This window comes from Carettochelys insculpta, chromosome 28 (genome assembly GCF_033958435.1).
Source record: "Carettochelys insculpta isolate YL-2023 chromosome 28, ASM3395843v1, whole genome shotgun sequence".
Lineage (NCBI taxonomy): Eukaryota > Metazoa > Chordata > Testudines > Carettochelyidae > Carettochelys > Carettochelys insculpta.
In genome coordinates, this window is record NC_134164.1 from 16,100,227 (window position 1) to 16,113,190 (window position 12,964).

At 45.3% G+C, this 12,964-nt stretch overlaps 1 protein-coding gene across 2 annotated transcripts in view; it reads right to left on the minus strand.

The window, feature by feature from the left end:
* The window catches only part of WNT3 (Wnt family member 3), a 92,776-nt gene extending 80,462 nt beyond the window's left edge, over window positions 1–12,314 (minus strand). Inside the window, exon 1 of one of the 2 annotated variants that reach the window (XM_074978801.1) lies at window positions 12,241–12,314. Coding sequence is in view for 1 of the 2 variants with exons in the window: in XM_074978800.1 (XP_074834901.1) it covers window positions 12,081–12,160 (80 nt within the window). In the remaining variant the exon portion in view is untranslated. Of the gene's footprint in view, window positions 1–12,080; window positions 12,161–12,240 lie in introns of those variants that run through there. The other variant, XM_074978800.1, reaches the window with a different exon arrangement.
* Between the last annotated feature and the right edge of the window lie 650 nt (window positions 12,315–12,964).

A 12,964-nucleotide genomic window follows, 5' to 3' on the forward strand; every position in this document is an offset into this window, starting at 1 on the left:
GTATCTAGTGACACAACTGTTGGATCAGATGATGGTAGCCACGACTCCAGAGCGATCCACTGTTGTCTGGTGGAACCATGTTGTGACCCCAAGACAGGGGGCAGGGAGAACTGAACAATGATGCACGGAGACAGATAACCTAGCAGTACAAGAGAGACAGAGTGGGTCTCAAAACTCATTACAGCATCTGCCCTCAGCCTGGTTCCCCTGTAATCCTCATACCGCAGCACTTGATCCTTGTTCGTTCCAGGGAGGGGGAGCGAAGCCGTTCGGAGGAGATGTGATATGCTATGCTATAGGTCATAGTAGGATATGCTGTGTACCTGCTCAGGTTGGTGCAAAACTAGGGTAACCAACCCCTGTGTTTTTGCTGAGAGTCCTGCGGAATTGGGTTCAATCTCCCGAAGGCTACTGCAGCCAACTGGGGAAATTTCCAGCCACTAAATGTCTGGCACAGCTGGGCTAAAGCAAGCTCCGTGCCTGCTTTGGCCCCACCATGTTCCTGCAGCCCTTAGGGAGAGGCAGGGGTCTCTGTGCCATGTGCTGCCCCCACCCAGAGTGCCAGCTCCTTGGCTCCCATTGGCAGACAGATGCCTGCAGGGAGGGGCAGTGTGGGCTCCCTGCCCCAGCTGGAGGGCTTAGAGACCTATCATCCACTTCAGGAGCAGCATGGGGCTAAGGCACAGGCCAGTGACTGAGTCCAGCATTACTTACTTGAGAAGTTCTCCATCAGCGTAATGGTGAGTTTTACGGACCTAGAGGCTACAGATCCTTTAGAACTCATCCTACGCTATCAGCTAACTGCTCTCAATGTCAATTATAGACTAACGGACAACTTGCAGCATAAGCTTTCACGGGCAAAGACCCACGTCATCAGATGCATTTGCCCGTGAAAGCTCATGCTCCAAATATCTGTTAATCTATAGGGTGCCACAGGATTTCTCATTGTTTTTGAGGATGCAGACTAACACAGCTACCCCTCTGACACTTGTCATCAATGGCAATTGTATCTCAGAGAGACTGAGGCAGCACCTTGAGGTTGGAGGGCTGTGAATTCTTGCCTGACTTGGCTGTGCTTACATGGAGAGGCTGTTGCCCTGCAAATTGAGAGCCTTAGAGACACAGGGGAGTAGAGGTTTCGTATGCTGATTTGCCACCATTGATTCTGTTTCATCAGCACCGGAGAGGTCCCTTCAGCTGTGAGCCCCCGGATGGACGTGCTGCTGGCTGTGGCTGTCCCCAGGCTGGCTGGGCTCTGAAGAGTTGGGATGGGCTGAGACCTGTTGGGAAGAGCCTATGTGACATGCACATCATACACAATGGGCACATGGAGAAATCAACAGAAGAGGGCATGTGTGTGGGTGATTGTGACAGCAGAGAGCTCTTGCTTGTCAACGGACACCAAACATAGAGCACGACTTGTCAGGGACACCAGGCAATTTACTGTCTCATCCCCTGACTTCACAAGTCTGAGTCTCACTATTCCAAACAATAGCTGCAGTATTTGGTGCTGTCTGCAGGGTGTCTTGTGTTTGTTAATGTTTGCTTTGGTAGGGGAGCACCTGGCATGCTCTCCAAAAGGGGCTGGGGCTCTTGCCACTCTTTTCTCAGGGGTACATATAGAAGTCCTGAGGGTTAACTCTGGGTAATGATTTGGCAAGCCTGGACGCTAGCTTGCGCTTCAGCAGCATGGTAGGCTGATGTGCAGGGGCAAGGGGAGCATGTAGTTATGCTGAGTATTGCCTGTGCATGCCTACTCCCCTCACACTGCTCAAGGCACCAAGCAGGCCTCACCAGGGCACTAGGGATGTGAAGCTGGAAAGAGGGACTGGAGGAGAAGCTCTGACACTGGAGTTTTCCTTAGATTAGAATGAACGTTTTTCCAGAGAACATATCTGCAGTTGGCCCCAAGGCCAAGGCAGAAACACAACGTAAAACAAGGACTCTGAAAAAATAGTGGTGGGCTGAGAAGGTGTGAGAACTCCAGCATCTCACAGACATCAATGATACGAGAGATTTCTTCAATGCTACCAAAGCTGTTTACGGACTGAGAAACCCTGGCCTCAGTCCCGTGAGATCAAAGGATGGTTCCCAGCTCTGGAAAGACAATGGAGCCGTTGCTTCTCGCTGGAGGGAGCACTATAACTGCCCCTCCACCGAGGTCCTAGAACCCTTTGACCAAATCCCTCAGCAACCACCTAGAGACGATCTTGCATCACTCTCTACTCTGAGGAAGGTCCAAGCTGCCAGCAAAGCAATGAAGTGCAGCAAGGCAACCAGACCAGATGGAATCCCGACTGAAGTCTTCCAAGAAGGTGGGACAGAGCTCCGCAAACAGCTCCACCTCCTGATTCTCAAGATCTGGAAAAGACAGAAGATGACACAAGATTTCAGAGACACACTGATCATCAGTCTTTTCAAGAAGGGCAACAAGTTGGACTGTGGAAACTATCGTGGCATCTCCCTTCTGGCAACAGCAGGGAAAATCTTAGCTTGAATCCTCACAAACTAACTCCTGCCACTCTCAGAAGAAATTCTCCCAGAATCCCAGTTGGCTTCTGACCATTCCAAGGAACAGTGGACGTGATCGTCACTGCCCAGCAACCGCAAGAAAAATGTTCTGAGCACAACTGAGCCTTATATCTGAGTTTTGTTGACCTGACCAAAGCATTCGACTCAGTCATAGCACCCTGTGGACCATCCTCTCAAAGATCGGCTGCCCTGAAATATTCATTAGCATTTTCAGGCTGCTTCCTTGCAACATGACTGCCACAGTATTGAGCGACAGCTGATCCCAAAGTGATGCCTTTGAGGTCAAAATGGGAGTCAGGCAACGCTGCATCATTGCCCCATCATTGTTCCACATCTTCATTGCCATGACCCTTCACCTCATTGATGGCAAGCTTCCAGATGGTGGGAAGATTGTCTATAGAATGAACGGGAAGCTTTTCAATCTCAAGAGACTGAAGGCTAAAAGCAAGACCTCTACACCCTCAATTACGGAGCTCCAGTACACAGATGACAACATGGTTGCTGCTTTTTCTCCCACAGCCCTTCAGACCATCATAAGTGCCTTTGCTGAAGCATACAAGAATCTCGGCCTCACACTGAGCATCAAAAAGACCAAGGTTCTCCATCAACCCTTGCCGACAGGACAATCTCATGCACCTTCTATTGAAGTCAATGGAGAACTGCTGGAAAATGTGGAGCACTTCCCATACTTTGGTAGTCATCTTTCTGTTGAAGTCAACATTGATGAGGAAATCCAGCAACGTATGAGGTGTGCAAGTTCTGCTTGCACCCACCTGTGATAAAGGGTCTTTGAGAACTGGGACATCTATCCCAAGACAAAGCTCCTTTTATTTCATGCAGTGGTTGTTCCAGTGCTACTATATGCATGTGAAACCTGGACAAAATGCAAGTGTCATTTGAAGTCACTTGAAAAATATCATCAACGCTGCCTCAGGAGAATCCTAAATATCTCTTGGGAGGATGGGCGCATGAACACTAGTGTCCTGGAAGAGTTGAACATGACCAGCATTGAAGCTGTTATCATTCATCAACAGCTTCACTGGATTGGTCACATGGTTCGGATGGCTGATCAGTGCCTCCCAAAACAGATTCTGTTTTCCGAATGGGAGGAAGGACAGAGGAGCGTGGCGGGGGGGGGTGGGTTGGGGGGGTGCGGCACTGGAAGAGATATAAGGACATGCTGAAGGCACATATGGAAAAGGGCAGCATTGGTGTCGACACTTGGGAGAATCTTGCCCAAGACTGTCTCCAGTGGAGAGCAGTAATCTGTGAGGGGGTGGTGCAATTTGAGAGGTTCTGCTCCAGTGCACATGAGGAGAAGTAGAAAAGGGCATCAAAAACTGCCCTGCCCCCCTTCAACAGCTACTAACACCTGCCCCTTCTGTGATAAGATCTACAGCTCCAGAACTGGGCTGATCAGCCATCAATGGACTTATAAATAGGAGGGTGATGTGATTATGTCCTACTCACTACTGAGTGACTGCCAAGAGACGAGAGAAGAGAGAGACCTAAGCAGAACAGCATTTCTCAGTCACTTCACACTGGTATAAATGTCTCTACAGGATGTAAGACCCCAGAGTCTCTGGCGCCTGTGTGTATTGCCAGGTGTGTGTGCTTCTTCTGCCTCTATACTTCCATGCAGTTTCCTAGCAGAATTGTGCAGGCCAATTTTTAAACTCTCCCCTTGGTATTTTCAGTTTAGAGCCATGGAAGTTGCATGTCTTTTGCAAAGAGCAAACTTCGGCCTAAAGAGACAAATTAATCCCTGGGGTATAAAACACTCCTCCTGACACTTCAGGATAAGTTTTCAAGCTTGCCTAATTGTGGGTGAAATTTGCACGTTTCTTGTTGTCATTGATTACTTGTATTCCAGTAGCAAGTGAGACGGACTCCATAGAGCTCTGCACATGTAATGTAGGGAGTAGCCTCTCCATACAAAGCTTAAAAGAGACAAAAACACGTGTTTCTCAACCTTTTTTTATGAAGTACCCCTTTTAAAAAAATTATAAGTATCCCCAGACTTCTCTCACACACCGCTAAGTTGAGAAACATGGTCCAAAAGTAATCTGAGGTCTTGAAACAAGTGCTATTTAACCTTTCCAGATTCCTGTACTCTTTGCAAGAGTCAGATTTGTATTGCATCCCACCAAGATACACCTCACTTAAAAACTACTTACTCACAAAGACATGCAAAAATATCCCAGAAGACTACTACTGAAAATTTGCTGACCTTCTACCATCTTATTATCAAATCAACACATTAGAATAGAAACACTGTACTTATATTTCAGCATAAGACATATGAAGCAATAGAACCAAGTCACTGTCTGAATGGATGTTTAGCATGTACTGACTTGACTCATGTTTTTTATGTAGCCTGTTGCAAAACTAAGCAAATCTCTAGATGAGTTTATGAACTCCCTGGAAGACCTCAGTGTACCCCCAAGGTACTCGTACTCCTGGTTGAAAAACACTGACATAGACATTGCAGATAACTGCAGGAGGGGAAACAGAGGCACAAAGAGGTGACATGACTTGTCCAACATTATACATCGAACAGATAACAGAGCAGGATACAGACCCTTGATTTGCCCAGCCCCACTGCAGTGTCCAGCCCACCCTCAAATCCTCACCACACCCCGAAAGCAAATTGCACGGTGCACTCCTAAACATTCTCCTATCTGCACTGCACCCCTGTGAAACAGCACTGGATGAATAGGGGCTGCCTTTGAACAATAGGGTTCCCTTGTGGCTAATGGAAGTTAGTGGCTAAGTTCCAGTCTGGGTTCTGACACAGAGCGTGGCCTTGTGTGAGTCACTTCACCTCTCGGCTGCAATTTCTCTCACAGTGAAATGCTGCCAGTATCTCCCTGAAGTGAGGTGAAGGCCCTGGATTCACAAAATGCTCTGAACCAGAAGTGCCAGGCAGGTGTTTGGGGTTTTGCACAGAGTGATAAGGTTGACAAATCCCAGCTCTCTTTGGAGGGCTAACTAGAATAAAACGGAGATCTTGGCTTGACGGAAGGATCCCAATGAGTGTGTGTAAGGATTTAATACTCTCTGTGTTAGGAAGCTGTAACTGGTCACATGGCACCACTTCCATCCATCTGGGAACTGAATGAGGGACTATTGTGGTTGGAAGGAGAGGGCAGATTATGGAAGGAGGGAGTTTAGGAAGGTTTAACCCTTTCTCTTTCTGAGCAATCCTGGCTTGTACGGGGAGCTGGGTACCAACCTCAGGACTGTGGATTCCGCTAGTTGGTGGGTTATGCATTGCAAGACTAAGGCCCCTTTGTGGATTCAGCCTAGTGCTTTCACCTACCTCACCCACATCCGTAGCCAAAGATGCACCTGCCAAAGGGAGCCCAGCTGCAGCCCTTCCTCTGGGTGGCCAGAGGCTAGTATCCAAGGCCCAGCTTTTCAAGGTATCCAGTTGTGGCTGTGATAAGTAGCGCATTTCCTGGCTGCTCCAGGAGCTACACTCTCATCTACAAAAGGGATTTAGTTGATGGGATTTAGGCCCTTGGCAGCAGAATCAATGCTTCATAACTAATTGTTCAAGTGGTATCATTTTCAGATCCCAGTTATCAGCTTTCAGGTTCCCTGCAGTAATAATAGAAGATCTTTCACAACCACCCCAGTCCTAAGGACTTGAAAGTATTGTATATGGACCTAAGTATTAACCCTTTGGGGGCATTATGAAATTACCATCACCATTGGGCAGTAGATGGGGGAGGCTGGAGTAAGAGATGTGGGTTCTGTTCTTTAAGCTGCCGCTACCCTGTGGTGTAACCTTGGGGAAGTCACCTTCTGTCTCAGCCTTTGTCTATCTTGGGAACCTAGGAAATCCTGTACCTTGGCAGGGGGGTTGGACTATATGGATATGTCTACACAGCAGCATTATTTTGGAATAAGCACATCCTTTCTATACTAGGGGGCCCAGAACTGGACACAATATGCCACATGTGGCCTCACCGGTGCCAAGAAGAGGGGAATAATAACTTCTCTAGATCTGCTGGAAATGCTTCCCCAATATGCCGTTAGCCTTCTTGGCTACAAGGGCACACTGTTGACTCATATCCTGTCTTTCACCCACTGTAACCCACAGCTCCTTTTCTGCTGTACTACTACTTAACTAGTCAGTCCCCAGCTTGTAACAATGCTTGGGATTCTTCTGTCCCAAGTACAGGACTCTGCACTTGTCCTTGCTGAACCTCATCAAATTACTTTTGGACCAATCATCCAATTTATCTAGGTCACTTTGGACCCAATCCCTACCCTGCAAAGCATTTATCTTTCCTCCCCTAGCTTAGTGTCATCCACAAATTTGCTGAGGGTGCAATCCATCCCTTCATCCATGTGATTAATAAAGATGTTGAACCATACCAGTCCTACAACCAATCCTTGGGGGACTCCACTTGAAACCGACTACCAACCAGACATAGAGTCATTGATCACTACCCGTTGGGCCTGACCATCTAGCCTGCTTTCTATCCACCTTACAGTCCATGTATCCAATCCATACTTCCTTAACTTATGGGCAAGAATATTATGGGACACTGTATCAAAAGCTTTGGTAAAGTCAAGGTATATCACACCTATTGATCCCATGTCCACAGAACCAGTTACCTCATCATAGAATCTAATCAGAAAGGTCAGGCATGACTTGCCCTTGGAGAATCCATGTTGACTACTCTTGATCACTTTCCCCTCCTCCAAGTGCTTCACACTGGATTCTTTGAGGATCCCCTCCATGATTTTTCTGAGGACTGAGGCAAGGTTGACTGGTCTATAGTTCCCTGGATTGTCCTTCTTTCCTTTACTAAAGATGGGCACTATATTTACCTTTTTCCAATCTTCTTGGACCTCTCCCGATCTCCAAGATTCTTCAAAGATAATGGCCAAAGGCTCGGCAATGACATCTGCCAATTCCCTCAGTACCCTTGGATGCATTAAATCTGGACCCATGGATTTGTGTGCATCTAGCATTACTAAATAGCTTGTACGTAACACATACTTATTGTTTTCCGTAGATGGTCTTTCATGAAAGTACTTTGTGTATTGTAAAACTTGTCTCATCTACAGTGAATGTACCTCCCTAATGTCTACCCTTTACTCATTTTTTGTTCCCATGCCTGCAACAATGACCTTTTTCGTCATTCCCTGTACATCTCCAGCTGTTAGACTAGCACAGATCCAAAGGTGAAAACGGATTCATGAAGTCACGTTCCCTGAGCACATGCAGTCTGCCTGCACATACAGGGCACAGTTAATGCAAGGAGGGGGATAATGCTTCAGGAGAGGAGGATGGCTCGAGAGGAGAGTGCTCAGGAAACATAAAGTCTAGACCCAGGAGGAGACTTTGAAGCTCATGGTACAGCAAACAGAGATCCTGAGGTGCCTGGCAGAGGAGCACAGAACCCTACTGCAGCCCATGCTGGACCACATACCCTCCTTACCACGTTCCCCATCTTCCCAGCCACCCCACTCGGCCCGCAGGGACTTTTCCCAGAAAAAAGGATGACACACCCACACCTGGGAATGCAAAACACCTTGTGCCCTTGCTGAGTCCCCCCTGAAGTTCCTGCCGCGAATTCCTTTACGGTCTGTTTCATTTCTCTCAACAACACTTTCTTTAATGCTTGTGTTGCAAAGTGGCGGTGGGAGTTTTACAGGGTTTACAGGACAGCTCACATATAGGGGGCACCTCCTTAACTGCAACAGACATGACTGTCTTGTAGCTGTCTGGTCATTCATAAAGCTCTTTGTCAAAGCCTCCTTGATTAGCAGTGCCCTTCATTGTGTTCTCCTTCTTGCCCTGGTGTTTGGCTACTCATAATTAGCGGCCAGGTGATCTGCCTCAGCACCTCCATCCTGGCATGAAATTTTTCCCCTTACTCTCACATAAATTATAGAGCACACAGCAGGCTGCCACTATGGGAGGACTGTTGCTTTCACTGAAGTCTAACCAAGTCAGCAACTCCTAAACCTGGCCTTTAAACAGCAAAAAGCATATTCTACTACCATTCTGCACTTGCTCAGCCTGTAGATGAACTGCTCCTTACTGTGGTCCAGGCTGCCTGTATATGGCTTCATGAGCCCAAGGACCATGGGGTAAGCTGGGTCTCCCAGAATCACTAGTGGCATCTCCAGGTTTTCAATGGTAATTTTTTGTTCTGGGAAGAAAGTTTCATTCAGCAGCTTTCTGAACAGACCAGAATTCCTAAAGATGTGCATGTAATGCACCTTTCCTTACCATCCCACGCTGATGTCAGTGAAATGGCCCTTGTGATCCACCAACATCTACAACACCGTGGAAAATTACCCCTTGCAGTTTATGTACTCTGTGGTGAGGTTGGCTGGTTCCAAGACAGGGATGCATGTCCCATGTATAGCCCCACCGCATTTATAGAACCTGATCATTGCAAAACCACCCACTATGTCCTGCACATTTACCAGAGTCACTGTCCTTCATAGCAGAAAGGTATTGATTGCCTTGGCTACCTGGATCACAGATTTCCTAGGACAAATATACTAAACGAAGGGATGATCTTGGGAAAATCTGGACAGACCTTGTCTATCATGTGTATTTACTGTTACCAGGCCTAGCTGCTACAAAACTTTGGGATGTGTGAATCCTTAAAATCTTCAGAAGATTTTATCTTTTTTATTTTTATTCATTTTAGAAGACATTATATTGGTTTATTTCCAGCCTGAACTGAATCCTATAGCTAAGTAGCAGAAAAATCAGAATTATTTGAGAGACTGTGGATTCAGACTTCTATTCACTTTGGTTCTGTTTCTTATTGCACATTTTTACTGTATTCTCCTAGCTTATATTAACACACGCTACAAATACAATAGTATCCAGTTTGGTCCCCATTTTTAATGGCTTAAGTTCATTGACTGCAGCAGAGTTGGCCCACTACAAATGGAAATGGAATGTAATTTCAGAGGCAAAAATTACAACTTGAGCTAAGAAAATACCCACTAGGTTTGCACTAGAATAGCTGAGCATAGCACACCCACAGGCTTGATGTCCTGCAAAACCCAAAGCTAGCACCTACCTGCAGGTTTAGCAATTACTGTTCATCTCACAGACGTTGGATTTATGGTTAAAGGTCACTGTGTGCATTATGAGGGTATTTCAGAGGAAGTGTTGCAGCTGCCTTTTAAAGGTGCTTCTCAGTACAGGTTCTATTGGATAATGAACTAAATTACAGTTCCACAAAGCATTTAAGCTCTTGACTTCAGTGGGACTTAAGAATGTGCTTAAAATGAAGAGTGTGCTTAAGTATTTTGCTGTTCTGGAGCCTTAACTCTGGAACACTTGTTTACTTCCCCCACTTTGGAATGCATGGTCTTAGCCGTGAGAATCCTCAACCCGGCCAGAGCCCTTGTTCCCAATACTCATTGCCTTCTGCTACTCAGCTTCGAAAACATCTTGTAGAAGCTTTAGACATCTCTGTCTCCCCACCCTCAATTTTAAGACTTAGTCACTCCATCATATCAATGTGGCAGAGACACCTTTAGCACTCTGAGCACTGCCAGGACCCAGGGCAGTTTTAAACAAGGGAAGAGTCAGATTTCTTGAACTATAGGCAAGTTCCATGTTGATTATTTAACCCTCTCCTCTCCCATTTCTCTGCTTGCCGAGCCCAATGTGTTTGTGTAAGTGACCAGAAAACATGCTCATTGTTTGTTGTTTGTGCCAGGGAAGCCATGGGCCCGGAGAATTCAGTCTTTGTGGTGTGCATTTTCCAGATCTGAAGAAGTGGGTCTGCCCCACGAATCCTCATCACCTAATAAATTATATTGCAAGTCTTTAAAGTGCTACAGAACTGCTTGTTTGTTTGGTGAAGACACGGACTAACATGATGACCACTCTGAGGCTATTCTCTGTGGTGTATTTCTCTGCCAACAGTGGGAAGACTCGTTTTAAAGGAGAAACCTCTCGTTGAGAGGGAAAACAGATTCATTTCTTCCAGGAGATTTTCATTCCTGTTAGAAAGTCTGAGCAGATGTCACCCAACTACACAATGAATTATGTCAGAATCTCCTTCCCAGAGAGAGCCCCTGGATTCTAGAACAGTTGGTTGTACAACAAAGTCCAGTCATCCTGTGCTGCTCCAGAGACATTGTTACTCTTTAGACACAGCCACTTCGATCAGGGCTCCCCAGCTGGCACCCCCTCTCCAGACACATACTGCAGCGCTGCACAGACTTGGAGTATTGAATGAGGAGAAGGGTCTAAAGGAATCTGACAGGGTCTTCATTTTGGTGGACCTCTTATGCCTGGCTAGGGCCCTCAAGGTCAGCATTCATAATCGAGGTGGGAATTTTCTTTTGCAGGACAAAAAATTCAAAGGCCGACATTTAGCCATTTGGTGAGTCTGCATATTTTTTAAAGCCATAGAAATTATATACTCATATTATGAGACATGCTCTGAGTGTAATAATTGAAATTTTCATTCTTAAGCCTCATGATAATTAACAGATTTTGTTTAATTATCCCTCCTCTCACCCTTTCCCCAGACATGGCAGTCCATTTCCAAGTTCACTACTGCCTACTTCTTTGCATCTCCAAGTCTGCACAGGAAGGATTTAATTAATTAATGAAAAGACATTTTCTGGAAGGGGAAAAATAATTGACATATTTTTACATAACTAGTTTCTGCCTCATCGATCTATATGCACATAGTCCCCTACTTACATTGTACAGAGACTTATGAGACTCAGTCCAATCAGAAATCCTATCTGATAAACTGAGAAACTAACTGAAATATTGTAGTATACTACCAAACATCTGCTATTTTCAAGTGACTCAGGATTGTTTTGTTTTCCATTTGTTTTCCAAGGAAGGATCTAACCTCTAATTACATTTTGTTAATGCATTTATTTTTAAAAGATAGAAAAATGCACGTCAATTATCAGCCACATTCTAAGATCAAAAATGATATCTTTCATTTTTGGCGAGAGAAAATAAGGGACACAGCTACAATATAAAATTTCTTTCGGGTGCCATTTATGTCCTCTGCGTATTTCCTGGACTAAATTCACATGAATGACCGAATAAAACAAAAGGAGGGGAAGAAGACCCAAAACTGCAGTAGCCCAAAAGAAAACAGAATTTTAAAAATTAATAGACTGGGCAGTATTTAATAAGAAGGGGAAAAGACATCTATCTAAGGACAAAAGACAGAGTCCTGTGACAGATGAAAATTATGTTGCACGGTGAATAAAAATACATATTTGCATATTTATTTTAAACTCAGCTACAATAGCTGAAATTGGAGAATTAAGTGGGTTGGAGAAACCTCCATTAATGCAAGGATAAACCTATACGTTGTCTTCTAAAAATAACCCCAAAATGTTTAATGAATCACCAAGCAAAGCTGCAGAAATTGTGTTTGTAACCAAACACATAATCGTGGCTAGCTCAGAAAAACTAAGGGTGGGAAGGCAGGAACATGCACACACTGAAACCCCATATCTAATAATTAATGAATCCATTAATTAATCATAAAAATGGCAGGGGAAAATCTTACCACCAAATTGGATACCCGGCTAAGACCTTTGTGCCACTGAAGAGAAAAAATAAAATTAATCCAGGCAGATGGTAATCCATTAGTCCAGACTGGTGCAAGGAAAAACCTCAGTGAAGTTTTCAGAAAACCATGAAGGGTGAAAATGAAGTAACCCTCCCACCCCAAACAGTCAAACAAAGTCCCTTGAAGTGCGGAATGACTTTCTCTCTTGTCAGAAACGCACCTCTCCAAGCTTTTCCCCTGTAGATCATCCAAAAGCGTCTATTAAAAGTGCAGGGCTCGGGGATGTCAGCAGGCAGCCAATCAGACTGCATGGCCTAAGGTAAGGGATGATTCTATAGTTCAGGGCTGTCAGTCATCTCCTTCCCCCCCCCCCTCCCGCCTCACAACTTTGTTCCTAGCCCTCACTGGGGAAGGGCACAGAGAAACCTTTTTGCAAGAGACATTGCTGGGATAATGAGATTTCTTTCTTTCTTCCTTTTTTTTTTAAGTTCACTTAGGAACCTGGGTGCACTGTTCCTGCACATGGCTTGCCATGTTAAGACTCTGAGAGGTAAGGAAGAAGGATATTTCTGATTTCTCTCAATAGCAGGGTGGGGAAGGGATAAAAGACCTATTCTTTCGCTACTGATGCAGGTAAACTCACAGTGGGGATGCACAGCAAGGAAAGGTCAAAGGTTTTTGTTTTGATACTTTGCAATCTATTTTTTCACGTTAAATAACTGCATGGCCCAAACTAATTAAACCTTAAATCAGGGTTTCAGTGCCTAGTGGTCAAAGCAGAGGGGAGTGGGAGACAGGACTCCTAAGAAGAAGTGCATGAGGTACAGTGGTTAGAGCTGGGCAACTGGAACTCAGGACTTTTGGTTTCTTTTTCTGACCCT